The sequence below is a fragment of the Hypanus sabinus genome, chromosome 13, assembly GCF_030144855.1.
Source record: "Hypanus sabinus isolate sHypSab1 chromosome 13, sHypSab1.hap1, whole genome shotgun sequence".
Lineage (NCBI taxonomy): Eukaryota > Metazoa > Chordata > Chondrichthyes > Myliobatiformes > Dasyatidae > Hypanus > Hypanus sabinus.
The window spans coordinates 31849728-31875712 of record NC_082718.1 but is presented as its reverse complement, the minus strand read 5'-3'; the positions used below and the strand labels follow the sequence as shown (position 1 = coordinate 31875712).

Sequence of the window (25985 nt, the reverse complement as noted above, 5' to 3'; positions counted from 1 at the left end):
AGTTCATTGCATTTGTGTGCATAGATATAGACAAACATTATACAAACACATATAGGTACATACACACAGCACATAAATAAGTTAATAAAATATAATTCGAAGTGCACGGTACAGGTAAACAGTAAACACAATACCTTGGGCCTAAGGGCCTGTCCTATGCTGTAATGTTTTAAAGATTAAACAATTAGCTTCATTTGTCACATGTACATTGAAACATATAGGGAAATGTGTCATCAACCAACAGAGCCTGAGGATGTGCTATGGGCAGCCCACAAGTGTCACCAGCATTAACAGCGTGCCCACAACTTACTAACTCTAACCCGAATGTTTTTGAAATGTGGGAAGAAAGCAGCACACCCAGAGGAAATACACACAGCCACAGGGAGAATGCACAAACTCCTTACAGACAGCTGCAGAACTGAACCAGAGTTGTTGGCGCTGTAAAGCGTTGTGCTAACTGCTTCTACTACTAGAATTACATGTAGGACAATTGGTTAAATATGTAAAATATTATCCTTAATGTGAATTCAAAGGACTTTTACAGCAACCTGGTAAATCTAGTGTGATAGCTACTTCCTTCAAACTACATCCAGAGATGCTGCTACTGATGATGGGAGTGTCTAGAACAGGGGTTCCCCAATGCTTTTTATGCCATGGACCTACACCAAGTAAGGGGTCTGTGGATTCCAGATTGTGAGCTCTTGGTCTAGGAGAAGAGGGCACAGCCTCAGAATAGAAGGATGACTCCGTAGAACAGCAATGAGAAGGAATTTCTTGAGCCAGAGTGTGGTTGATCTATGGAATTCATTGCCACAGACGGCTGTGGAGGCCAAGTCATTTGGTATATTTAAAGCAGAGGTTGATAGGTTCTTGATGAGTCAGGGCGTCAAAGCTTATGGGGAGAAGGCAGGAAAATGGGGCTGAGAGGGATAATAAATCAGTCATGTTGGCAGAGCAGACTCGATGGGCTGAATGGCCTAATGCTGCACCTATGTCTTATAGTCTCATGGCCTGGAGGGATGATGAGCAGAGACTGTCACAACATTTAAGGAGATTCCGGACCAGCACTTGAATATCCCAGGTATAGACGGCTACTAACCAAGTGCTTGTAATTGGAAATAAGGTCAATAGATCAACAGACAATCTGCTGGAGGAACTCAGTGGGTTAAGCAGCAACTAATGATCAAAGCGAATGTATTATCAAAAAACACATATGTCACCATCTACTACCTTAAGACTCATTTTCTTGTAGGCATTCACACTAGAACAAGGAAATACAATAGAATCAATGAAAAACTACACACAAAGAAAGAGTGGCAGACAACCAACGTGCAAAAGGCAGCAAACTGTGCAAATACACAAGCAATAAATAAATAGAATCAAGAATATGAATGGTGGAGTCCTTGAAAATGACTGCATAGGCTGTAGAATCAATTCAGAGTTGAGGTGAGTGAAGTTATCCACACTGGTTCAGAAGCCTGATGATTGAAGGGTATTAACTGTTTTTGAATATGGTTGTGTGACCTAAGGAGGACTCTATGGGAGGTCAGGAATCATCAGCTTTTCGACTCAGAACGCTGCAACAGGATCTAGTCTACTCAGATATTTGATGGCTGGCATTGACAAGGGGGGCTGAAGGGCCTGATTCATGCTGTATCATTTCATGAGTTTATGGAGAAAGAGGATTTCCTACTGTCTTTTTTTCCTGAAAACTCTATCTTATAATGACAGCCTCCAGCAACACTGGAACGCATCTTCGTTCACACAGAAAACAGTGGAATCAGTATCGTTGAAAGATAGTGGAGGGGCCATGAAGAACAGTGTGATACAGGAAACTCTGCGTACTGGGGAGGGGGTGGATGTCCTTCCTGACTAGACATATTAACCGAACAATTTTCTGCAAGGTATTACTGATATATTTAGCCTTTGGAAAAACCGCACACTCCTGGGAATATTTCAGAGCAATGGGTGGAAGTGAAAATCAGGTTTCGAGCACTTTAGCTGCTCATTGTATGTCCATAATTTCCGATTGATGGCAATTCGTCTACTGCAATCTGAAATATTAATGACTGAACAGGAACTGCACTAACAGCTTGGAATGAGTTACGGGCAAAAATAATTGCAGAAGAATTGGCAAAACTATGATTGTTACTTGACATAGATATTATTTTCAAGAAATCAAATCAATGGAATACTAGATCCATAATAATACCAGATTATTTATAACAATAAATAGGAATCATATTTTGCAATAATAATAAGGCATAAAGTAATTGTACAAGATCTGGAGGCATTCTGATAAGATGGTTGTAGACAGCATGTTTGCTCTTGTGACAGAATTTATAGTGAAGAGGAACTCTGAAAAATGAGAAAACACAAAATTCTGCAGATGCTGGAAATCCAGAGCAACGCTCATAAAATGCTGGAGGAACTCAGCAGGTCAGGCAGCATTCATGGAAAGGAATAAAGAGTCAATGCTTCTGGCTGAGATTCTTCACAGATGCTGCCTGACCTGCTGAGTTCCTCCAGCATTTTGAAAGATGAGAAGCTGTTATAATAAGACACAGTTGCTGCAATATTGTTTTCTTTTAGAAAGATGTGCTGTTTGGAACGTTTCCACTCAAAGGGCAATAGATGTAGAAGTAAATGGATGTGTTGGCAACAAGCAATGTGCGTGTGGGACTCAGTGGGCCAAGAATCATCTCTGTCTACACTTCTGTCTTTGTAAAGCAGTGAGCATAATAGCATAGTGGTTAGCACAACACTTTACAGTACCGGCGGACCGGGTTCAATTCCCACTGCTGCCTGCAAGGAGTTTGGACTCTCTCTGTGTGACTGTGAGTGTTGACTCTGGGTGCTCCGGTTCCCTCTCACAATCCAAAGATGCACCGGTCAGTAGGTTAATTGGTCATTATAAATTGCCCCATGATTAGGCCAAGGTTAAATCAGGGGGTTGCTGGACGGTGCAGCTCAAAGGGCTGGAAGTGCTTATTCCGTGTCATATCTCGATAAAATATTTAAAAAATCGAAGACCCTACCCAAGCCAGGCATTCTCTTTACTCTTCACCATCCCCACTTTCCCCCATCAGGCAGAAGGTATGAAAGCCACAAAGGATGTACCATAAATCTGCAAGGACAGCTTCGACCCACTGTTATAAGACTATCCAACTAGTATGATAAATTGTACTTTTGACCTCACAATCTACAGTACTGTGCAAAACTCTTAAGCACGTACACAGTATGTAGCTAGGATGCCCAAGACTTTAGCACACTGCTGTAGTAATTTTATGTATTGCACTGTACTGCTGCTACAAAAGAAAACAAATTTCATTATATATGTGAGAGATGATAAACCTGATTCTGAAATGGGTCTCCATTGTGGACTGAGAGTGAGAAAGGGGCAGGGAGAGGGGAATCATGGATGGGAAAAGGGGAAGGAATGGGAAGCAGCAGAGAGGTATTCTGTAATGATCAATAAACCAATTGTTTGGAATCAAATGACTTTGTCTCAGGGATGGGTGTGTCTGCACCCACACCACCCCTCCACCCCTGGTGGTACTCCTCTGCCATCTATCCCACACCCTTCTTGCAGTGCTCTGCCCTTGACAATCATTTGTTCCTGCCACACTCACTCTCCCCTCCACATTGACAAATACAGTACTGTGCAAGTGCCTTTTAAATGTTGTTACTGTACCTGCCTCAGCCTCTTTCTTTGGCACATCATTACATATATTGACCATCCTCTGTGAAAATGTTAGCCCTCAAGTGCCTAGTGAATCTCACTCCTCTCACCTTAAATTGCTGCCCTTAATCTCGAAATCCCTAACCCTCAAAATAAAAAGAAAGTACATATTTGTCCTATTGAATAAGTCTATTGAATGGTGTTCATATACAATATACTCTTGACCTCTCAATCTCCCGTTATCATCTTGCACCTGCACCATACTTACTAGGTAACTGTAAACCTATTCTGCATTCTTTTTTTCATATTTAGATACACAGCACAGAACAGGCCCTTCCAGCCCACTGAGCAATCCACCGCTTTAACCCCAGCCTAATCATGGCACAAGTTACAATGACCCTACTAACTGCGGCCTTTGGACTGTGGGAGGAAACTGGAGCACCCGGAGGAAACCCACACGCATGCAGGAAGAACATACAAATTTCTTACAGAGGACACTGGAATTGAACTCTGAACTGTAACAGTGCCACCGTGGCATTCTAGTTACTTTCCCTTGTGCTACAGTAGCTCAATGCACTGACGTGAATGGATAGGGATACAAAACTAAGATTTTCACTGTGTGACAATAATAAATTGATTAACAGTTACCAAATGCCGGGGACAATCCTGCCTCAGTTGATATGTAACGACTGCCCCACTCACCACTAGCACAGCTTTCCTCACAGTGATATAACTGCGAAATATATTTATCTGGATTGAATTCCTCAGGGTCTAATCGATGGGAAAACTGCTGGGTTTTGGGGATTTCTATAAATACAGGAAGCAGGATATTGGGAATCTAGTGACTAAAAACAGAATGGTAATAAGAAGTTGAGGATGGAACTAATGACAGGGTTGGACTCGTACACCATCTACGTTACTGTTCTCTGCTCTCAGTCCTACACCACAGTTTACATCTTTCAGCTTGTGTTGTGGTGTCACGATAGCTAGTGGTAAGCATGACTTATTTACAGCTCAGGGTACCAGAGCTTAGAGTTCAGTCCCTGCATCCTCTATAAGGAGTTTGTCCATCCTCCCAGTGGAATGCATGCGTTTGCTCCAATTTCTTCTCACGGTCTAAAGACAGTTAGTAGGTTAGTAGATTAACCGGTTATTGTAAATTCTCCTGTGATTAGTCTAGGAGGTTGCTGGACGAAGTGTCTCGAAGAGCCAGAGAGCCTATTTGACACGGTATCTCAATAAACATTGTTTTTGCCTGGCACTTGAAAGTAAAGACCCTGCAAACACGTGAACTTGGCACAAGCCTTCGGCAAACATCTACCAGCAGAAAACCTACTAAAGGCTTCAACCAACTACATTGTTGCATGTATATGTGCATTTGTGTTAGTATGTTGTGATGGATAGTCGCTGCCCAGGGCCTGAGAGGTTTATTGCCGACCTCAGCATTCTAGCACAGCAGCATGACCGTTCCAAAGCTGTTTGTAAGACCATTAAGGCCAAAAGACATAGGAGCAGAATTAGGCTATTTGGCCCATCAAGGCTGCTGTCATTCCATCATGGGTTATTTACCATCCCTCTCAACCTGATTCTCCTGCCTTCTCCCTGTAAACTTTGACACCCTGACTAATCCAGAATCCATCAACACTTTAAATATACCCAATAATCCGGCCTCCACAGCCATATGTGGCAATGAATTCCACAGATTCACCACCCTCATGCTAAAGAAATGCCTGCTCACCCCGTTTCAAATGGACATCTATCTATGTTGAGGCTGTGCTATCTGATCGTAGACTCTCCCACTAGAGGAAACATTCACTCCATATCCACTCTATCTGGACCTTTTAATGTTTGATAAGTTTCAGAGATCCCCTTAATTCTTCTAAACCCCAACGATTTCAAGCCAAGAGACATCAAACACCCTTTATACATTCACTTTTGCATTCCCAGAATCATTCTTATGAATCTCCTTTGGACCCTCTCCAATGCCAGCAAATCTTTTCTTAGATAAGGGGCCCAAAACTGCTTATAATACTCCAAGTACGTTCTGACCAATGTATTATAAAGTCTCAGCATTGCATCCTTGGTTTTATATCCTAGTCTTCTTAAAATCAATGATAAATTTCTGGTAGTATTCCTTGATGAGTAGGTGGATACAGTATAATCTCTCTATACTGAGATAGTATTTTGGATAGGGCTCACTGTAAACACACAGTGAAATGTACAAACTCTGTACATGTAAAACTCCACACACAGAAACAAGACACACAGATATGGCATAGTAGCGTAACAGTTAGCACAAAGCTTTACAGCTCCAGCAACCACTGATCAGGGTTCAATTCCCACTACTGCCTGTAAGTAGTTTGTATGATCGCTCCGTGACGGCATGGGTCTCCTCCACATTCCAAGATGTATGCTTAGGGTCAGTGAGTTGTGTGCGTACTATGTTGGCACAGGAAGCGTGGCAACACTTGCAGGCTGCCCCCAGCACAATCCGTGATGATTTGCTTTGATTCAAACACTGCATTTCACTGTATTTTTCAATGTATGTGACATATAAAGCTACTCTTTAAAAGATCTTTAATCTTTACATGTATGCACGTACACACTTTGTGATGGCATTGAGTTCTCTGTCCACAAAACTCTAAACTCAAAATGTGGGCAGTATGGTAGTGTAGTGGTTAATACAATGCTTTACAATACAGATGACCTGGGTTCAAATCCTGCCTCTGCCTGTAAGAAGTTTACATGTTCTCCATGTAGGTTTCCTCTGGGTGCAGGATGTATCTATATCTCAGTGAAGACTTTAAATCCTATGTGGATATCTACAGGTACTCACTACAGGGAGGTTATACTGTATATACCTTACTTCACTCTCTGCAGCAAGGTTTGGCCACCAATACCCACTGTGTTTGGCTTATACAGACAAAAAGTCTCAGTCACTTCATTCTGCAAACTACATCTCTTAGCAGCGAGCCCAGGTTATCCTCCAGTTGCCCTGGTTTCCTCTCACATTCCAAGATCGTGCAAGTCACTGGGTTAAATGGCTGTAGTAAATAGTCCCCAGTGTGTAGATGAGTGGTGGAATCTAGAGGTGGGGAGCTGATGGGAATGTGGGGAGTATAATGGGCAGGACTGACTGAAGGGCCTGTTTCCATGATATAATACCGTTTAGGATTGTGTAGTTGTACAAACATCTATATGTCTACATCTGCATGTGTGTGTCTGCTTGTGTAAGTGTTGAGCATGTTAACATATTTAGCTTCACATCCAGAGGACCGCAGACTTCCTGGAAGACACAGGTCCTCACATCAGATAATGTTGGTACTTTTCTGTTGAGATTAGAGGATATCTTCAAGATGTACTGCCTTATTAACTCCATCTCTAACAACCCTATCTATAACACAGAGGAGCAGAATTAGGCCATTCAGTCCATCGAGCAACTCGGCCATGGCTGATACGGTACATGGTGATGAGGATTGCTGTGTGCTTGTTCTCATGCGACTCAGGGATTTGGGCTATATTATTTCTTTGTGTCTGTATGTATTTCTGCTGTCATAATTATATGTGCTGTAAGTACAGTGTGTGAGTGTTGGTTCAGTGTTGGTCCCAGAGGAATTCATGTTTATTGGTGAATTGACAATTAAACTTGAACTTGAACGTATTATCCCCGTCAACTCCACTCTTCTGTCTACTCCCTGTAATCTTTGATGCCCTTATTATCCAAGAACCTCCACTTTCAATATACCCGATGACTTGGCTTCCACAGCCATCTGTGGTAATGAATTCCCCCAGATTACCATCAGGGAGGAAGTACAGGGGCTTGAAAACCCACTCAACAATTCAGAAACAGAATCTTCCCCTCTGCCATCTGGTTTCTGAATGGACATTGAGCCCATGAATACCTTGCTTTTCTGTTTCGTTTTGCACCTTGTTTTGCAGAATTATATTTTAATATGGTAATTTTTGCATCTTTGGACTGCACTGCAGCTATAAAGCAACAAATTTTACGTCATTTTAAGTCAGCAATAATAAACTAGGATTCTGAGTCTGAGCTGGGCAGAGGTACTACAGCAGGAGATCACACAGAGGTAGTTGTCCCTTTCACTGCAATCGTGCCTGATTTTCAATTAACAGTCTTGGCTGGAATCCTTGTTTCCCTTTAATTTAGTTTCCCTCATTTCTTAGTGAATTTTTTCAATGTTTACAAGCTACATTCCAGTATTTAATTAAAAGTAGAAAGTGGTTTCGAAGTGGAGCTTTGTTTCAATCAGTCTCTTTCTGTGCAATTTGTTAAAACGACCTTTGATCTGATTGTGTTCTGCCACTTGATTCATTCACTGAGATTCAATCTCGGATTTAAATGCCAGTTTGTCGCAAGGACAAAGCCAGCCAGTCCTTTTGTTTCTAAAGATCATTTTGTCACGCAAAGCACGAGTAATTTTTTCATGCAGAGTGAAAAGGGAGAGAGTTGCACTACCTCAGTACTTCCCAACATGAAGACACAAGAACCTGCAGATGCTGGGAAGGGAAGTTTTCAGCCCAAATTAATCTAGAAAACCTAGACTGACCTTGTGTACAGCACGGAGAAAATCTGAATCAGAATCAGGTTTATTATCGTTGACGTATGTCCTGAAATCTGTTGTTTTGCAGCAGCAGTACAGTGCAAGACATAAAATATAGTACAAGTTGCAATAAGAAACATACATTAAAAAAGCAAGTAAGAAATGCAAAAATAGTGAGATAGTGTTTATGGTCTGTTCAGAAATCCCATGGCAGAGGGGAAGAAGCTGTTCTTGAAACACTTCAGGCTCCTGTACCTCCCTTCTGATGGGAGCAATGAGAAGAGGGCATGCCTCGGGTGATAAGGGTCCTTAATGATGGATCCTGTCTTTTTAAGGAATCACCCTCAATGGCTAGAGCCCACCATGGAGTTAGCCAAGTTTACAAACTTTGTGAAACAATCCATCTTGTAGATGAGGTAATAAGGCAGGGCCTTGTCTGTTCTCTCAGATGGATGTGGGAGATCAACACACAAAGCAAGAGTAAATCTGCAGATGCTTGAAATCCAAGCATTTCCTTGCCTTTCTTTCTCCAGTCCTGCTGGAGGTTCTGGCCCGAAATGTTGACTGTACTCTTTTCTATAGATGCTGCCTGTCCTGCTGAGATAATCCAGCATTTTGAGAGATGCTGGAGGAACTGATCAAGTCAAAGGGGAAATGGCCAGTCGAGGTTTCAAATCCAGACCTTTCATCTGGATGAAAGGTCGAATGCCCCTCCAAGATGCTGCCTGACCTGCTGAGTTTCTCCATTACCTTCCCTTTTATTCCATTACAACCTTTCTCTCATATCAGATTCCATTATCTTCTGCCCTTTGTTCAAAGTAAATTTATTATCAAAGTACATACAAGTCACCATATATAACTCTGAGATCCATTTTCTTGCAGGCATACTCAGTAAATTAAGAAACACAATAGAAACACAACGAAAGACTGCATCCAACAGGACGGACAAACAACCAATCTGCAAAAGACAACAAACTTGTGCAGAAAAATATAAATAAGCAATAAACATCATGAACATGAGATGAAGAGTCCCTGAAAGTGCATTCATAGGTTGTGGGAGTTCAATGATGACTTGAGTGAATTTACCACTTTTGTTTCAAGAGTCTGATGGTTGAGGGGGTAATAACCATTTCTGAACCTGGTTGTTTCGGTTCTGAGGCTCCTGTACCTTATTCCTGATGACAGTCGCGAGAAGTGAGCATGACCTGGGCGGTGGGGGGTCCCTAATGATGGATACTACTTAACTGCAACAGCACTCCATGTAGGTGTGCTCAACAGCTGGGAGGGCTTTACCTGTGATGGACTGGCCTGTATCCATTACTTTTTGTAGGGCTTTCCATTCAAGGGTACTGGTGTTTCTATACCAGGCTGTGATGTCAATATATTCTCCACCATACTTCTATAGAAGTTTGTCAAAGTTTAGATGTCATGCCAAATCTTCACAAACTTCTAAGTTCAGGCGTTGCTGTGTTTTCTTTGTAATTGCACTTACATGTGGACAGAACATATCCTCTGAAATGACAACACGGAAGAATTTAAAGTTGCTGACCATTCCCACTTCTGATCCTCTGAGGAGGACTGGTTCATGGATCTCTGGTTTCCTCCTCCTGAAGTCAATAATCAGCTCCTTGGTCCTGCTGACATTGAGTGTACTCTCACCAGCCCTCTCGTGGGCCTCTTCCCATCCCTCCACCCACGGCACCAGAATTATTTTCCAGTCTCTAGTTGACCACAATACAATGTCCGGGCAGAGGGTTGTGTGCACCACATCTGGAAACTGCAGCCTTCTTCCCACATCAACCCTCACTTCCCAGGATCTGGCCGTTAACTTACCCTTTAATCAATTATCTGATCAGTAAACTGTTAAAGACGCAGGAGTAAAATTAGGCCATTCCGCTGATTGAGTCCAGCCTGCCATTCCATCATGGTTGATTTATGGTGACGAGGACTGCTGTGTGTTTGTTTTCATGAGACGCAGAGACTTGGGCTAAATTATTTCTTCATGATTGTATGTTTCTCTCCAATAATTATATGTGCTATAAGTGTTGTGTGTGATTGTTGGTACTGTGTTGTGCACTTTGGCCCCAGAGGAATTTACCTGGTTCAGCATGGACTAGGTTCAGCAGAGGCCCTGTTTCTGTGCTGTACTTTTCTATGACTCTATGAACACGGTTTCATTTGGCTGTATTCATGTTCTTTTGGTAAAGGACAATTAAATTTTAACTTGAATGTATTATACCTCTCAACTCATTTCTTCTGCCTTCTCCCCATAAAATCTGGCGCCCCGCCTAATCAAGAACCTATCAACCTCTGCTGTAAATATACTAAATGATTTGGCCTCCACAGCCACATACGGCAACGAACTCCAGATTCCTCACCCGCTGGCTACAGAAATTCTTCATCTCTGTTCTGAATAGACATACTTCTATTCTGAGCCTGTGCCCTCTGGTCCTGGACTCCCCCACTTTAGCAGGGGTGGCCAACCTTTTTTTTAATGCCATGGACCCCTACCATTAACCAAAGGATCTATGGACCCCTGGTTGGGAGCGCCTGCACTAAATTAAACAACTCTCCACATTCACTCTAACAAGGCTTTTCAATATTTGGTAGGTTTCAATACAATCCCCCCTCTGGCAGGTACAGGCCCAGAGCCATCAAATGCTCCTCATTCTTTAACCATTTCATTCCCAGGATCATTCTCGTGAACCTCCTCCAGACTGTCATAAATGTCAGAACATTCTTTCTTAGTTAAGGGAACCAAATTTGCTCACAATACCTCAAGTGTAGCCTGACCAACGCTTGTTGCTTCCTATGGGAGCTTGCGGTGCCTGTTGCTAGGCTTCCAAAATAAGAACACAGACTGCATCTGACATTGTCTGCAAAGGGTTTAAGAAAAACGCAAGAAGCCAAACAGGAAACTTTCCTAATAATGCAAAGCTTACCTTTTGCCTGGATAACATCCAACTGTTAAGATTGTTTGCCAAGCCTACGCGACCCACTCACAAATTCTGGGCACATAGGCAGCCAAGGTTCAAAGGCACCTTGATACATTGTCAGCCTTGTGTCCAAGTCACACCAAGCTCTGGTCTGCTAGAGCACGTCAAACAGGAAAACACAGTGTACCTGAAAGCTGGGCTGTAATTGGCAGTCAAGCCCACAGTGTATTTACTGACGTGGAGATCTCAGTGCTTCTGGAACATTACTGCCTTTGCTGGCACTGGACGTACGAGAAGAGCTTTCCAAGAGACGCACAGAAGTTAGGAGATTCAAGAGAGCTATGTCTGGTGCTGACATGTATTGGAACTGTGGTCTGTATAGGAAGGCGCAAGAAATACAAGCAGGAATTGGGCGTTCGGCCCTTTGAGATTGGTCGCCCATTCATCAAGGTCATCTTGTCTGAGACACAAGAGATCCTGCAGATGCTGGAATTTTTTTATTATTTAGATACAGCATAGTTATAGGTGCTTCTGGCCCAACAAGCCTGCGCCACCCAATTATACCTACTTGACCAATTAATTTACTAACCTGTATGTCTTTGGAATATGGGAGGAAACTAAAACACCCCAGAGAAAACCCAAATGTGCAGTCATGGGGAAAACGAACATACACAGCAGTGTTGTAATAGATGTTACTGTAACCACTACCCTACTGTGCTGCCTGAGCAATACATACACACAAAATGCTGGATGAGTTCAGCAGGTCGGGCAGCTTCTGTGGAGAAGAATAAAGGGTCTTGGCCCGAAACAGCGACTGTTCACTTCCCTCTGCAGATGTTACCTGACCTGCTAAATTCTTCCAGCATTGTATGTGTGTTGCTCTGGACTAGTTTGATACTGCTCCACTCTCTTTGTCCATTTCCCAAAGCCCTCAACTGTTTAATTGGCCAAAAAAAAATCACTATTTCCACCTTAAATATAATCAATAACTCTACTCATATAATTTACTAGATTAAAAAAGTCCAAACTATTCCTGACTCAGAAGATATTCCTCACCTTTGTCTTTAATACGTGATTACTTATTCTGCAACCTTGTCTACTTGCTTAGAAGTTTAGGGACATTCAACCCATCACCAAATACTCCCAACAAACTTTGATAGATATGATGTTGAAGGTATCTTGACTTGCTGCATCACAGCCTGATGTGACTGTTCCAATGCAAAGGGACACCAGAGGCTGCAGAGAGTACTGGACTCATCCTGGTCCATCGTAGGCACAGCCACCCCCACCATTGAGGATATCTTCAAGAGGTGGCATCTCGAAGAGGCAGCAAAAAATGATAAAGTACCCTCACCATCCAGGAAAAACTACTAACTAAAAGGTAATCACACTTTTTCTGGTCAACGATCACTGCAAATCAATCACCTGCAACTTCTCTTTCAGAGCTGAACTCCTGAACTGTCTATACGCCCTGGCGGCGTGAACCAAAGTCACAATGGTGCGGGACGGTTGTGGCACAATGTGTATGGGCTGAATTGACGTGGCAGGGCCCGAGCCTGGGTGCAGGGAATGAGCTAATGTATGGTAATTGCTGGAGTGGACCTGGAGCCCATTCAAAGCTGCAGAACTGAGGCAAGGCAGAGCTGTGGCAGTGGGGCGTGATGATCTTTAAAAAACAAAAATGGGTTCTATTGGGTTTCTTTGATTTGTGGCTGCTTGTAAGGTGACAAATCTCAAGGTTGTATATAGTATATAGTTTGATAATAAATACTCTACCATCAGGGAGGAGGTACTGGAGCCTGAAGATGCACACTCAATGCTTTAGCAACAGCTTCTTCCCCTGTCAGATTTCTGAATGGTCCACGAACCCATGAACACTATATCTAACTATTCGTCTCTTGCACAATTTACATTCTTGTCATAACTTCAAAGGTTAATTTATTATCAAAGTATGTAGCCATATACAACTCTGAGATGCGTCTTCTCCAAATAGCCGCCCAACAAAGAAAGAGAATGAAAGTCATTCAGCGGGAAACATCAATCCCACCCCTCCCGTGCAAAATGTAACATATCAACCCCCATACCCCTTCCCCCCCTCAAAACAGAACACCAACACCCCACCAGCACAACAAAACAGAAATAAATGGGCAAAAAAGAAACACAAAATATAAACACCTCAAGTCTAAGAAAGTCCCCAGTCCATGAACACAGTAGTCCAATTCATAACGCAGAACCACAGTAACGTCCTTCATCATTGAAAGAGAGGGACACCACTTGAATGCAGAGAGGTCTACCCACCTGCCACAGTGATAGGCCGCTCACAGACTCCTTCTCAGCAGCAACCAAAGGGAAGGAACTCAATTATTTTTAATGCGCTGCACTGTATTGCTGCCACAAAACAACTAATTTCACGATATACTGTATGCCAGTGATACTAAACTTGATTCTGTTAAAGACCGCCACCATCTGAGACATGCCCTTGTCTTGCGGCTACCATTGGGCAGGAGGTACGGAGCCCTGACGTCCCTCACCACCAGGTTCAGGAACAGCTACTTCTCTTTAACCAATTCTTTAAAACACCTGACACAACCCCAGTCATTACCTCAACAACAGACCACCTGTCCACTACCGTGGACTTGTTTCTGGGGATTGTGTTTTTGTTCTGACCTAAAGTCTTGTTTTCCATTATTTTGTTTAGTGTGGTATAACTTAAATTATAAAACACAGGAGCTGAATTAGGCCATTCAGCTCATCGAGTCTGTTCCACCATTCCATCATGGCTGACTTATGATCCCTCTTAACCCTATTCTCCTGCCGTCTTCCCGTAACCTCTGACGGCCTGACTAATCACACGTGTTGTCGGTACCAATGTATCTGTGATGCTGCTGCAGATTCTTCATTGTACCTGTGTACGTCACCGTACTTGTATACGGAACAAAAAGCTCAATTTGCCTAGTTAAGCCCCTCAGAACCTTTCATGTTTCAATTTAGTCACTATTTAATTTTCTCACCTCCACTGAATAGGCCACTAAAGTGCTGAATTATTCCTCTTAAGCTAAACCCTTCACTCCAAGAACCTACCTTTGAATCTGCTTCACACCGCCTGTATTGTAAGTACAGGGTACCCCTGGGTTACAGATGACCTGACTTCCAGAGAAATGACATTACGCAAATTATTCCGGACATTTTTATAAGCATTTTTAAAGGCAGAAGTAATAAAATGTTCCGTGGTATTCATCAATGACTAGCTAAAAAAACTATGCCATTGGTTTAAGTACGAGTCCTGTTAGGGTAATTATTCAATGAAATGAAATACATAGAGCAAGTGTATACAGGGTAATACGACATGGATGAAAAAAGATTAGCTTCATTTGTCACCATGTACATCGAAGCCAAGAATGTGTACATGGAGGCAAGCGGAGTTGAGGCAGTGCCTGAGAGTGAAGACCTAAGGTTCGATTGATACAATCGCCAGGCTGAATCGGAAAGGTCGGGCATGGGCTGAATCGAGGCAATGAGGGTTGGGTCAGAGAGGTAGGAACGGCCCAAGGTTTGGACGATTTAAGCCAGGCTGGATGGGCCGAATCGAGGCGATGGGGGTCGGGTCAGAGAGGTAGGAACGGCCCAAGGTTTGGACGATTTAAGCCAGGCTGGATGGGCCGAATCGAGGCGATGGGGGTCGGGTCAGAGAGGTAGGAACGGCCCAAGGTTTGGACGATTTAAGCCAGGCTGGATGGGCCGAATCGAGGCGATGGGGGTCGGGTCAGAGAGGTAGGAACGGCCCAAGGTTTGGACGATTTAAGCCAGGCTGGATGGGCCGAATCGAGGCGATGGGGGTCGGGTCAGAGAGGTAGGAACGGCCCAAGGTTTGGACGATTTAAGCCAGGCTGGATGGGCCGAATCGAGGCGATGGGGGTCGGGTCAGAGAGGTAGGAACGGCCCAAGGTTTGGACGATTTAAGCCAGGCTAGATGGGCCGAATCGAGGTGATGGGGGTCGGGTCAGAGAGGTAGGAACGGCCCAAGGTTTGGACGAATTAAGCCAGGCTGGATGGGCCGAATCGAGGCGATGGGGGTCGGGTCAGAGAGGTAGGAACGGCCCAAGGTTTGGACAATTTAAGCCAGGCTGGTTGGAAAAGGTTAGGACCGGAGGAGAGGAACGGGCAAGTTCAGCTTGCTGCTCCACAAGGTTTACTTGTCTCTGCGCTGAATGGAGGCCGTGGCCTAAGACTAACCGGCTGTGAACTCACTTTCATGAACTTCAGTTCTGAGTTCTATTTGCTAACTTATATTGTTTGCACAATTTGTTTCCTTTATTTAAAAAAGGGTTCTACTGGGTTTCTTTGTTTTGTGGCTGTCTGCAAGGAGACAAATTTCAAAGTGGTATAATGTATACATACTTTGATAATAAATGTACTTTGAAGCATACAGTGAAATATGTCATTTGCATCAAATCAGTGAGGATTCCGCTGGGCAGTGCACAGGTGTCATTAAGCTTCCGGTGCCAACACAGCATGCTAATAATTTACTAACCCCAACTCATATATCTGTGGAATGTGGGAGAAAAACAGGGCACCCAGAGGAAACTCACATGGTCACAGGGAGCACATACAAGCTCTTTACAGACAACAGTGAGAATCGAACCTCTATCTTACAGCTGGTTGCTATAAAGTGATGTGCTAACCACTGCACTATGCAACTCCCCAATTGATGGGTTATGGGGAAAAATATAGAACTGAGCCCAGTGAATCTTTGCAGGAAAGTAGTTTCATCCCATTCTTTAGGGAACAGAGGTTGCAAAGCTTTTTTATGCCATGGACCAATACTGTTAAGCAAGTGGTCTATAGACCCCAGGCTGGGAACCCCTGTTAAGAGAGGGTGCAGAGGATCCTTGTTGAGTAAATAATATATAATTTATGTTAAGATATTACTGCTGACTGTGTAAAGGATTACACTAACTACTATACTACCAAACCTCTACAGAACATGACTTACTGATTTACAGAGAAAAGAGCTTGTGGAAGATTCTCAGAAATTGACTCCTTTCATAATCAGAGGACTATCTCTATTCTCAGGAATGGAATCCTTACATAATCTGGACACTACCTCTATTACAATCTCTTCCAAATCACTGCTACAAAGAGTTGCAGCCCTACCACTAACTCATGCAACCCTGGTAGCCACAAACACTGCCTGCATATCCTCCTTTAAACAGCGGTGAAGCTGCATTTCATACATAATTAAGCCTACTTGTCCCACTCGCATCATGAGTGGCTGCCATATGGCATCCATGCCAGGACCACCAGACTCAAAAAACAGTTACTTTCCCCAAGCAGTGAGGCTGATCAACACCTCCACCCACTAACCCACCCCTCCACACACCCAACCACCAGCATTTTATCATTTCCTGTCAGAGTCACCTGATGTACAGGCATTTCTGTGCCTAGTGTCCATGGACACACAATCTATGCATATAAGCTATATATTTATATTTATTGTGGTTTTTTTTATTATTGTGTTCTTTATCTAATTGTGTTTTTTCTGTGTTTCATCAGACCTGGAGTAACAACTGTTCCATTCTCATTTACACATGCATACTGGAAATGACATTAAACAATTTTGAATCTATCAATTACATCAACACTGCAAAAAAACAGGCTCTTCTTCCTCACAGAAATCTCCAGATACTTAGCTGAAGAACACATTCCATACAATGGATAGTAGGAAACAGTTGTGGTTCGTGTCCGAGAGTCCTATTCAAGCTTACCTTGAATAGTCGCCTTTAGCTTCCTGCAAAGAATGAAAGAAAGAGACCATCAATGACTTACAAACAAAGGAACCATTTATAATGCAAGTAGTTCCTGAGACCTTGCAATGGGACCTTTCCCAGGCTTGGCTACACATTGCGTTTACTGAACACGTGTGGGCAAGTCACATTCAGCAGCCAATTTATTAGGCACACCCACTCATTAGTGCAAATAACTAACTAGCCAATCATGTGGCAGCAACTCAATACAAAAAGCATGCAGACATGGCAAAGAGGTCCAGTTGTTGTTCAGACCAAACATCAGTATAGGGAAGAAATGTGATCTAATTGACTTTGACTGGAATGACTGTTGGTGCCAGAAGGGGTGGTTTGAGTATCTCAAACTATTGATTTCCTGCACAATACACTCTAGAGCAGGGGTTCACAATTTTTTTTAAACCATGGACCCCTATTAGTAACTAAGAGGTCTGTGGACCACAGGTTGGGAACCCCTGCTCTAGAGTTTACAGAGAATGGAGTGAAGAACAAAAAACATACAGTGAGCGACAGTTCCATAAGCGAAAATACTTTAATAATGAGAGAGGTCAGAGAAAAACGGCCAGACTAGTTCAAGGTGACAGGAACAGTAACTCAAATAATCATATGTTACAATAACCTTTAGGTTGTTATAGCCGAGGGTGGTAATGGGGATAAGCTCTCACTATCTATTATATACCCCCAATGGCTTGAACCTCAAATAGCCTCTGACAATCAAGTCCTGGCCTTCATGTACAGATTAGCTACTAAGTCCAATGAAAGAGTTTCTTCTGACAGGAGAAAGGGCAAAGGTAGGTTAATGGTGCCTTAAAACCAATGCTTCAGGCAGATGTGGTTGTCAGCTCATCTAGAAGGAAACTCTGATCTCAAACCTCTGCTACCTTGTGACTATACCCAATCATAGTGAAGAATTTGGGAGTAAACCCCAAGGGTAAACTCCAGAACTGGAGTCCCCAAAGCAGTCCTAAGCCAAGTTCAAAGCTGACTGACAACTTCTGAGTCACTGCTGGTGCCAAACTATATCAGTCTCTGCCATTCCTTTGGGTTAATCAGATGCATGGAGAGGGGTGAGCTTTCTACATGGGCAACAGCTTGCTCTCCCTATTGTACTGCCCAGGCTTGCATATCTTGATAACTGAGATGCAACATCTATGGTCAACCCTGACTAACGGAGACCTCACTCATTAACAAGAGCGGTGTGCAGAACAGCCCAAGTCCCTTCCCTTTCTACACAAAGAAAGTTGCAGAATTCAGCATCACTGAAACTTACTGCTCTCGCCAAGGGCAGAAGGTGACATGGATGTATATTAGGCCCATGCAGACACGTGTGCTGATGTTTAGGTACATTATGCTAACATAGGTGGGAAATTAGCCCCATTCCGGATACCGTTCTACAAAAATATCTGGGAACTGATTACGGACTTCTGTAACCCACAAAGCAATAAATTTCACTACATCCAGTACTATGCAAAAGTCTTAGGATGTACAGTATATATAAAGAAAGCTAGGGAGTCCAAGACTTTTGCACAGTGCTGTATTTGTCAATGTGGAGCAGAGAGCAAGTTGTAAATTTGGTGGGAGCAAAGGGTATTGGGAATGGTGTTGGTGCAGCACTATGGGAGGGGTGTGGGACAGGTGACAGAGGAGGGACTGCAAGGTTGGGGGGGATGACGCTGGTGCAGACGCACCCAGCCCTGAGACACCAAGTAAGGTATTTAATTCCAAATAATTGGTTTATTTATCATTACAGAATGTCTCTCAGGTGCCTCCCACTCCCTCGCCTCTCCCTTCCTTTTTTCCCCCAACTATGATACACCTCTCCTTGCCTCCTTCCCATTCTCAATCCACAAGAGAGACCCGTATCAGGATTAAGTTTATCATCAATCACATATACCATGACCTTTTTTTTACTACAGTCCTATGCAAAAGTCTTAGACACCCTAGCTATGCATGTGCCTCAGTACTGTATGTCAGTGATAATAAACCCGATTCTGATCCTAGCTGCCCAAATAACAATCCTGCATTGAAGTGATATGTACAGGTTTCAGGAAGGAGAGACCCTGCAAGTGGTGGCATTCCAATCCACCAATATTTATAAATACCGTGAGTTTATTGAGATCCTGCTGTGATCTACTGGAGCCCTCCTCAAAGGACTTAAGAACATGCACTCGGTGCCCACTTTATTAATGCAAATACCTAATCAGCCAATCACCTGGCAGCAACTCAATGCATAAAAGCACATAGACATGGTCAAAAGGTTCAGTTGTTATTCAGACCAAACATCAGAATGGGGACGAAACGTGATCAGAGTGACTTTGACTGTCGAATGATTGATGCCAGACGGGGTGTTAGAGTTTCTCAGAAACTGCTGACCTCCTAGGATTTTCACGCACAGCAGTCTCAAGTTTATAGAGAGGGGTGCAAAAAACATCCAGTGTGTGGCAGTTCTGTGGGCGAATATACCTTCTTAATGAAAGAGGTCAAAGAAGAACGGCCAGACTGGTTCAAGATGACAGGAAGGTGACAGTAACTCAAGGAACCACACATTACAAGTGGTGTACAGAAGAGCATCTCTGAACACACATGTTGAACCTTGAAGCACATCACAAACATACACTCAGTTGCTACTTCATTAGCTACTTCCTGCACCTAATAATGTGGCCACTGAGTGTATATATGATCTAGGAGCAGTAGGAGATCACCTGGCCTGTGAAGACTGCTCCGCCGTTCAATATGATCATTGACTCAGCTCCACCTTGCAAAAATCTACAGTACTGTGCAAAAGACTTAGGCTAGGGTGGCTAAGACTTTGGCACAGTACTGTATATTATGTCTTTCCAGTTACCAAATAACAAAGCTAAGTACTGTTATTTCTGTTTCCCAACCACCTTCCTATTTTAACCAATATACAGTACTGTGTCTTCAATATATTTCATAAGGTAGCATCTACTGCTTCTCTAGACAGAGAATTCCACAGATTCAGTACTCTCTGGGAAAAGCAGCTCCTCCTCATCTCCTTACACCTCATATCTTGTAATCCAGGCAGCATCAGGGTAAACCTCTTCTGTACCCTTGCCATATCCTTCCCATAATTGGGAAGACAGAACACACAATGCTTCAAGTACGATCTGACTGAAGTTTTAAGACAATTAGACACAGGCACAGAATTAAGCCATGTGGCCCATCAAATCTGTTCCACTATTCCAACATGGGAGGGGATGCACTTTGGTGGAAGAAATAAAAAGTCCAACTATTATTTAGATGGGGGAAGAATTCAAAATTCAGAGGTGCAAATGGACTTGCGAGTCCTTGTGCAGGATACCCTAAAGGTTAACTTCCACATTGAGCTGGTGGTGAAGAAGTTGAATGCAATGTTAGCATTAATTTCTAGAGATATAGAATATAACAGCAGGGATGCGATAGTGAGGCTCTATAAGGCACTCGTGAGATTACACAGACTAATGTGTGCAGTTTTGGGATCCTTTATTTTAGAAATGATATACTGACAATGGAAAGGGTTCAGAGAAGATTCACAAGAATGATTCCAGCAATGAAAGGTTTACCATATGAGAAACTTGGGCTCTTGGGCTGTATTCCCCGGAGTTCAGGAGAATAATGAGGATCTCATAGAAACATTCTGAATGTTAATATGCCTGAACAGATTAGATATAGCAAAGTCAATTTCCCATGGTAGGGGATTCTAGGACAAGAGGGCACGACTTCAGGGTTGAAGGACGTTCATTTAGAACACAGATGCAGAGAAGTTACTTGAGTCATTAGGTGGTAAATCCCCAGAAAAAGTTGCCATGAGCGGCTGTGGGGACCAAGTCATTGGGTGTACTGAAGGCAAGAGATAGATAGGTTCTTGATTAGCCGGTGCATCAAAGGGTATGGGGAGAAGGCAGGGGAGTGGGGATGACTGGATGAATGGTGGAGCAGAGTCGATGGGCCGAATGGCCTACCTCTGCTCCAATATATTATGGTCTTATGGCTGACATTATCCCTCTCGACCCCATTCTCCTGCCTTCTCCCTGTAACCTTTGAAGCCCTTACTAATCAAGAACCTACTAACCTCTGCTTTAAATATATCCAATGATCTGGCTTCCACAACCTTCTGTGGCAATAAATTTCAGATTCACCACCCTCTAGCTAAAGAAATTCCTCCTCATCTGTTCTAAAGGAACGTCCTCTTATTTTGAGGCTGTGCCTCTGGTCCTCGACTCCCCCACCACAGAAATTATCCTCCCCCAATCAATTCAATATTTGATAGGTTTCAGTGAGACCTACCCCTCATCTTTCTAAACTCCAGAGCTATCATACACTCCTCATACATTAACCCTTTAATTCCTGTGAACCTCCTCTAAACCCTCTCCAATGCCAGCACATTCTTTCTTAGATAAGGGGCCCAAAGCTGCTAACAATACTCTAAGTGTGGTCTAACCAGTATATTAGAAAGCCTCAGCAAAGATATAAGCAGGTAATTTTACACACCTACTTCTTGACAAAAGCAAAACCCTAAATTGAAAGTTGCTCCTGTGGGTTGGGTCCAGTGTTAATTTTTAATGAAAACAAATGGCCATGTGAAAATGAAGTTGCTCTGTGTTCAACAATTCACTGCCCTGAATTGTTCTAGAAGGGTATTTCCTTAACCAAGCAACTTATTAATTTGACCAATGATACTGTTGCAAAGGTTCCGGACATTAATTGTTTAAACCAGGGGTTCCCAACCTGGGTTCCACAGACCCCTCGGTTAAGGGTAGGGGTCCATGACATGAAGAGAGGTTGGGAACCCCTGCTTTAAATGATTACCCATCAAACCTATATTTTTTTTTAGCAGAATAACGATTCCACAGCTTGCAAGTTAATAACTTTCTATAAACCCACAGTAATCAATAAATTATAATGAGGTTGTGAGCAGGCTAACTGCTGGAGTGTAACTGGGTTAGAGTAACCAAGAGGAACTGGAATTAAAGATAGAACAGTACAGGCCCTTTGGCCCGCGATATGGAGCTGACCTTTTAACCTACTCCAAGAACAACCTTAAACACAAAGTACTCCAGATGCCGTGGTCAAATCAACACGTACAAACATGCTGGAAGAACTCAACAGGTCGGGTAGCATCCGTGGATTTCGGGCCGAGACCCTTTGTCAGCTCGTTTCCACGGATGCTGCCCGACCTGTTGAGTTCTTCCAGTGTGTTTGTACGTGTTGCCAAGAACAACCTAATGCTTTCCTCACACATTATCAAAGCCTAAAGCAAATCTATGTATTATCAAAGAATGCATATGTTAAACTACCCCAAGATTCATTTTCTTGTGGGCATTTGCAGTAGATATGAAATACAATGGAATTAATGGAAACGACACACAATGTACAAAAGGTGGCAAACTGCAAATACAAAACAGAAAAAAAAACAAAATAATAAATAAATTATTCTGAGAAGATGAACTGTGGAGTTCTTTAAGGTTAGTCTATAGGTTGTGGAGTCAGTTCCGGATTGAGGTGAGTGAAGTTATCCCCTCTGGTTTCAAGAGCTTGATGATTGTTCCTGAACCTGCTGGTGGGGGTTCCCAAGCTCCTGTAGCTTCTTCCTGATGGCAGCAGCCAGAACAGAGCGTGGCCTGGGTGGTGGGTGTCCCCGATGATGGATGATGCTTTCCTACCACAGTGCTCGGTGTAGATGGTGAGGGCTTTCGACTGTGATGGACTGAGTAAATAACTAAGGGTGCAATTGTCCAGAAAGTCGGAAGTGGATTCTTCAGTAGACTGGAGTTTCACCGCGTGTGAGAGAGGGAGGTATGGAGTCATTAACTTCCACTGACGGTTCAAACTGACGACAAGCGGCACAGCAGCTTGCCACGAGAGTGTACTCAAGAAACGTGTTTATTTCTGGCACTTAAGATTTTGAGTTTACTATTCCACGAATTAAATGCTCACAGCTCCCTCCATCGGAACCAGAATCAGGTTTGTTATCGCCGAGTTACACATGAAATATGTAGTTGTGAGGCAGCAGCCCCGGTCCAAAAACGCCAACGAACATTCAACAACGGGCAAAGGTTTCTGCTCAAAGTTCTTACCTGGAGGATGTACGCTGCCAACTCGAAAATGGCTTCAGTGTCGACTTCAATCAGCTCCTGCGGGAGAAATCAACAAATGGTGTTAAACTATGGGGGGCGGACATGAAAGAGCCAGTTGCCGTGTTCACCACCGCTTTACCAGCATCCCTCCCTCCCCCAGCCCCGCCGCCTCAAAGAGATTTCTCATCTTGAATGAGCTGCGGGAGGCGCGACGGATTCCTCGGCCGGCGGCGGCAGGTTGCGAACAGCAAGGAACAACACACTCGGGGAAGGGAGGTGTTTCTCTACATTTCCAGAGTTGCGAATACCTTCTGCGCCTCTGATCCGCGGGAAGGAAAAGTTTTCACGGGCTCGTCCGACGAGCGTCTGCCGGCCAACGGTGCGTGGCCTCACTCACTCCCCCTCCCCTTTACAAAGGGCAATTGAAGGGCTCTCAGGCGGAAACGGAGCAGCTAAGGCGCAAACCCCTGGGTGGAAGGGGCTCTCTCCGCGGGGGGTGAGGACCGTACCGATCCCATCCCTGAATGACCAGCCGGCTGCATTCACACCGCAACCTCGCACAGTTGCGGGGGCAACGCCCCACGTGTTCCCCTTCCTCCACTCTCTACTGATCGCCCTTCCCTCCCCTTTCCTGTCCGTGCGAACTCCTCATCTCCCGTCCCTTCCGCGGGTGTCTATCCCTCCCCACCTCTCACCCTTCACTTCCCCTTCCCTTTCATCTTCCCCCACCCCCTAACCTCTCCCTGACCCAGAGTGTGCCCACTCACAGCCCCTCGCCCGCAAGGACAAGGGAGGGGTTTGTTCTTCTGCGGGTCGGATCTCATTAGCAATTCCCCAGGCTCCGTCAGACGGGCAAGAAAACTCGGGGCAGCATCTCACGGGAGCGTGTTTTTTTACAAAAATACCTTCATTGCAAATAATTCTCCACTACAACGAGCCCAGAGACAATTAACAGTGACGGATACAATCACTAACAGGAACAAAATTACATTAAAGTACTACATCTTTGTCAAAGATGCATTTATCCCATGAGGTGTCCAACAATTCTGGAGCATCTCCATGGCGCCAGTGGACCGCGTGTTCCCTCTCCATGGTTACCCGCGTGGGACCTTCCGCTACCCCCTTCCAGGACCCACAGATAGCTCCCTTTACCAGACCCAAGAGGGAGTTTAAAGTTCAAAGTAAATTTATTATCAAAGTACATTATATGTCGCCATATACAACCCAGAGATTCATTTTCTTGTAGGCATACTCAATAAATCTCTAATAGAATTACAGCACAGACCTGGGCGTTCAACCAATATGCATAAGGCAACAAACCGTGCAAATACAAAGATAAATAAATAATAATAAATAAACAATAAATATTGAAAACATGAGATGAAGAGTCCTTGAAAGTGAGTCCATAGGTGTGGGTACATTTCAATGATGAAGTTCGAGGCTGAATGAAGTAATTCCCTTTGGTTCAAGAGCTTGATGGTCACGGGATAATAACCGTTCCTGAATCTGGTAGTGTGAGTCTCGAGGCTCCTGTATCTTATTCCTGATGGCAGGAGTGAGAAGAGCATGTCCTGGGTAGTGGGAGTCCCTGATGATGGATGCTCCTTTCCTGCTCCATGTAGATGTACTCACTGTTGGAGAAGGTTTTCCCTGTGATGGATCGGGCTGGATCCATTACTTTTTGTAGAATCTTCCATTCAAGGTTACTGGTGTTTCCATAGCAGGCTGCGATGCAGCCAGTAAGTATACTCTCCACCACACATGTATAGAAGCTGTCAGAGTTTTGGATGCCATGCTGAATCTTCGCAAACTCCCAAGGAACTCCCTCACAACTGCACTTAGGACAGGTACTCCGAAATAACAACAGCGAGGAATTTAAAGTTGCTGACCCTCTCCACCTCTGATTCCCTAATGAGGACTGTCTCATGGACAAGGACATCCTCATCCCTCCATCAAAGTTCAAAGCAAATTTATAATCAAAGTAATATATGTCACCATATACTACCCTGAGATTCATTTTCTTGTGGGCATCCACGGTAAAATGTCAAAGTCAAAGTACATTTTTATCGAAGTATATATACCATGTACTATCCTTGCAGGCAGCCATAAACAAATACAATAGGATCCATCAGAAACCCCACATCACAAGTAGTAATAATAATAATAAATGAGTTCTCAATAAATATTGAGAACATGAATTGTAGAGACCTTGAAAGTGAGTCTGTAGGTTGTGGAATCAGTGGGGCGAGTGTAGTTATCCGTGCTGGTACAGCAGCCTGATAGTTGAGGGGTAATTACTGTTCCTGGACCTGGCGGTGCAGGATTAAGGTTCCTGCACCTCCTTCCTGATGGCAGCAGCAGGAAGAGAGCCTGGCCTGGGTGGTGGGTGTCCTTGATGATGGATGACATTTTCTTGTGTCAGCGCTCCATGCAGATGTGTTCTGTGGTGGGGAGAGCTTTGCCTGTGATGCCCTCCTCTTTACTGGATGGCCGCGTATAGATGGAGTGCAGTTCGCAAGGGCTCAGTGAGGGAAGATCACTGTAAGGTTCTTCTACTACTGGAGAGAGAGGGGCTGGGTTGGGCATCGATGCCCCTCAGTTACAGTGGTAGCCAGGAGTGGCAGCGGTGCTTGTGGTTTTAAGAAATATAATTGAACGCTGCTCAACGCTTTGTCTATGAAGGAAAATCTGCACAGTTAATTCTTGCAAATAATATTTTATTATGAAAAAAGTTTATTTTGGCTAAAAATATATGCAGAGGGTCAGCGCAGAGTTGGGTGGGGGCAGTGCCCACAGCTTTGAGGAAATATTGAGTAACACACACAAAGTCCTGGAGGAACTCAGCAGGTCAGGCAGCATTTACTGAATGGGATAAATATCCTCTGCAGAATCTCGTGTTTATGATTTGAGGAAATATTAACTGGACC

General features: G+C 43.8%; 1 protein-coding gene across 4 annotated transcripts in view; it reads right to left on the bottom strand.

Annotated features, from left to right (window-relative positions):
- The window catches only part of frmd4a (FERM domain containing 4A), a 359939-nt gene that overhangs the window by 110170 nt on the left and 223784 nt on the right, over window positions 1–25985 (bottom strand). For 2 of the 4 annotated variants that reach the window (XM_059987419.1, XM_059987418.1), the window contains exons 6-7: window positions 23059–23115; window positions 16946–16968 (exon numbers count right to left, since the gene is read on the bottom strand). In XM_059987419.1, coding sequence (XP_059843402.1) covers window positions 16946–16968; window positions 23059–23115 — 80 coding nt within the window. Of the gene's footprint in view, window positions 1–11186; window positions 11301–16945; window positions 16969–23058; window positions 23116–23366; window positions 23800–25985 lie in introns of those variants that run through there. The other 2 variants (XM_059987420.1, XM_059987421.1) reach the window with 2 other exon arrangements.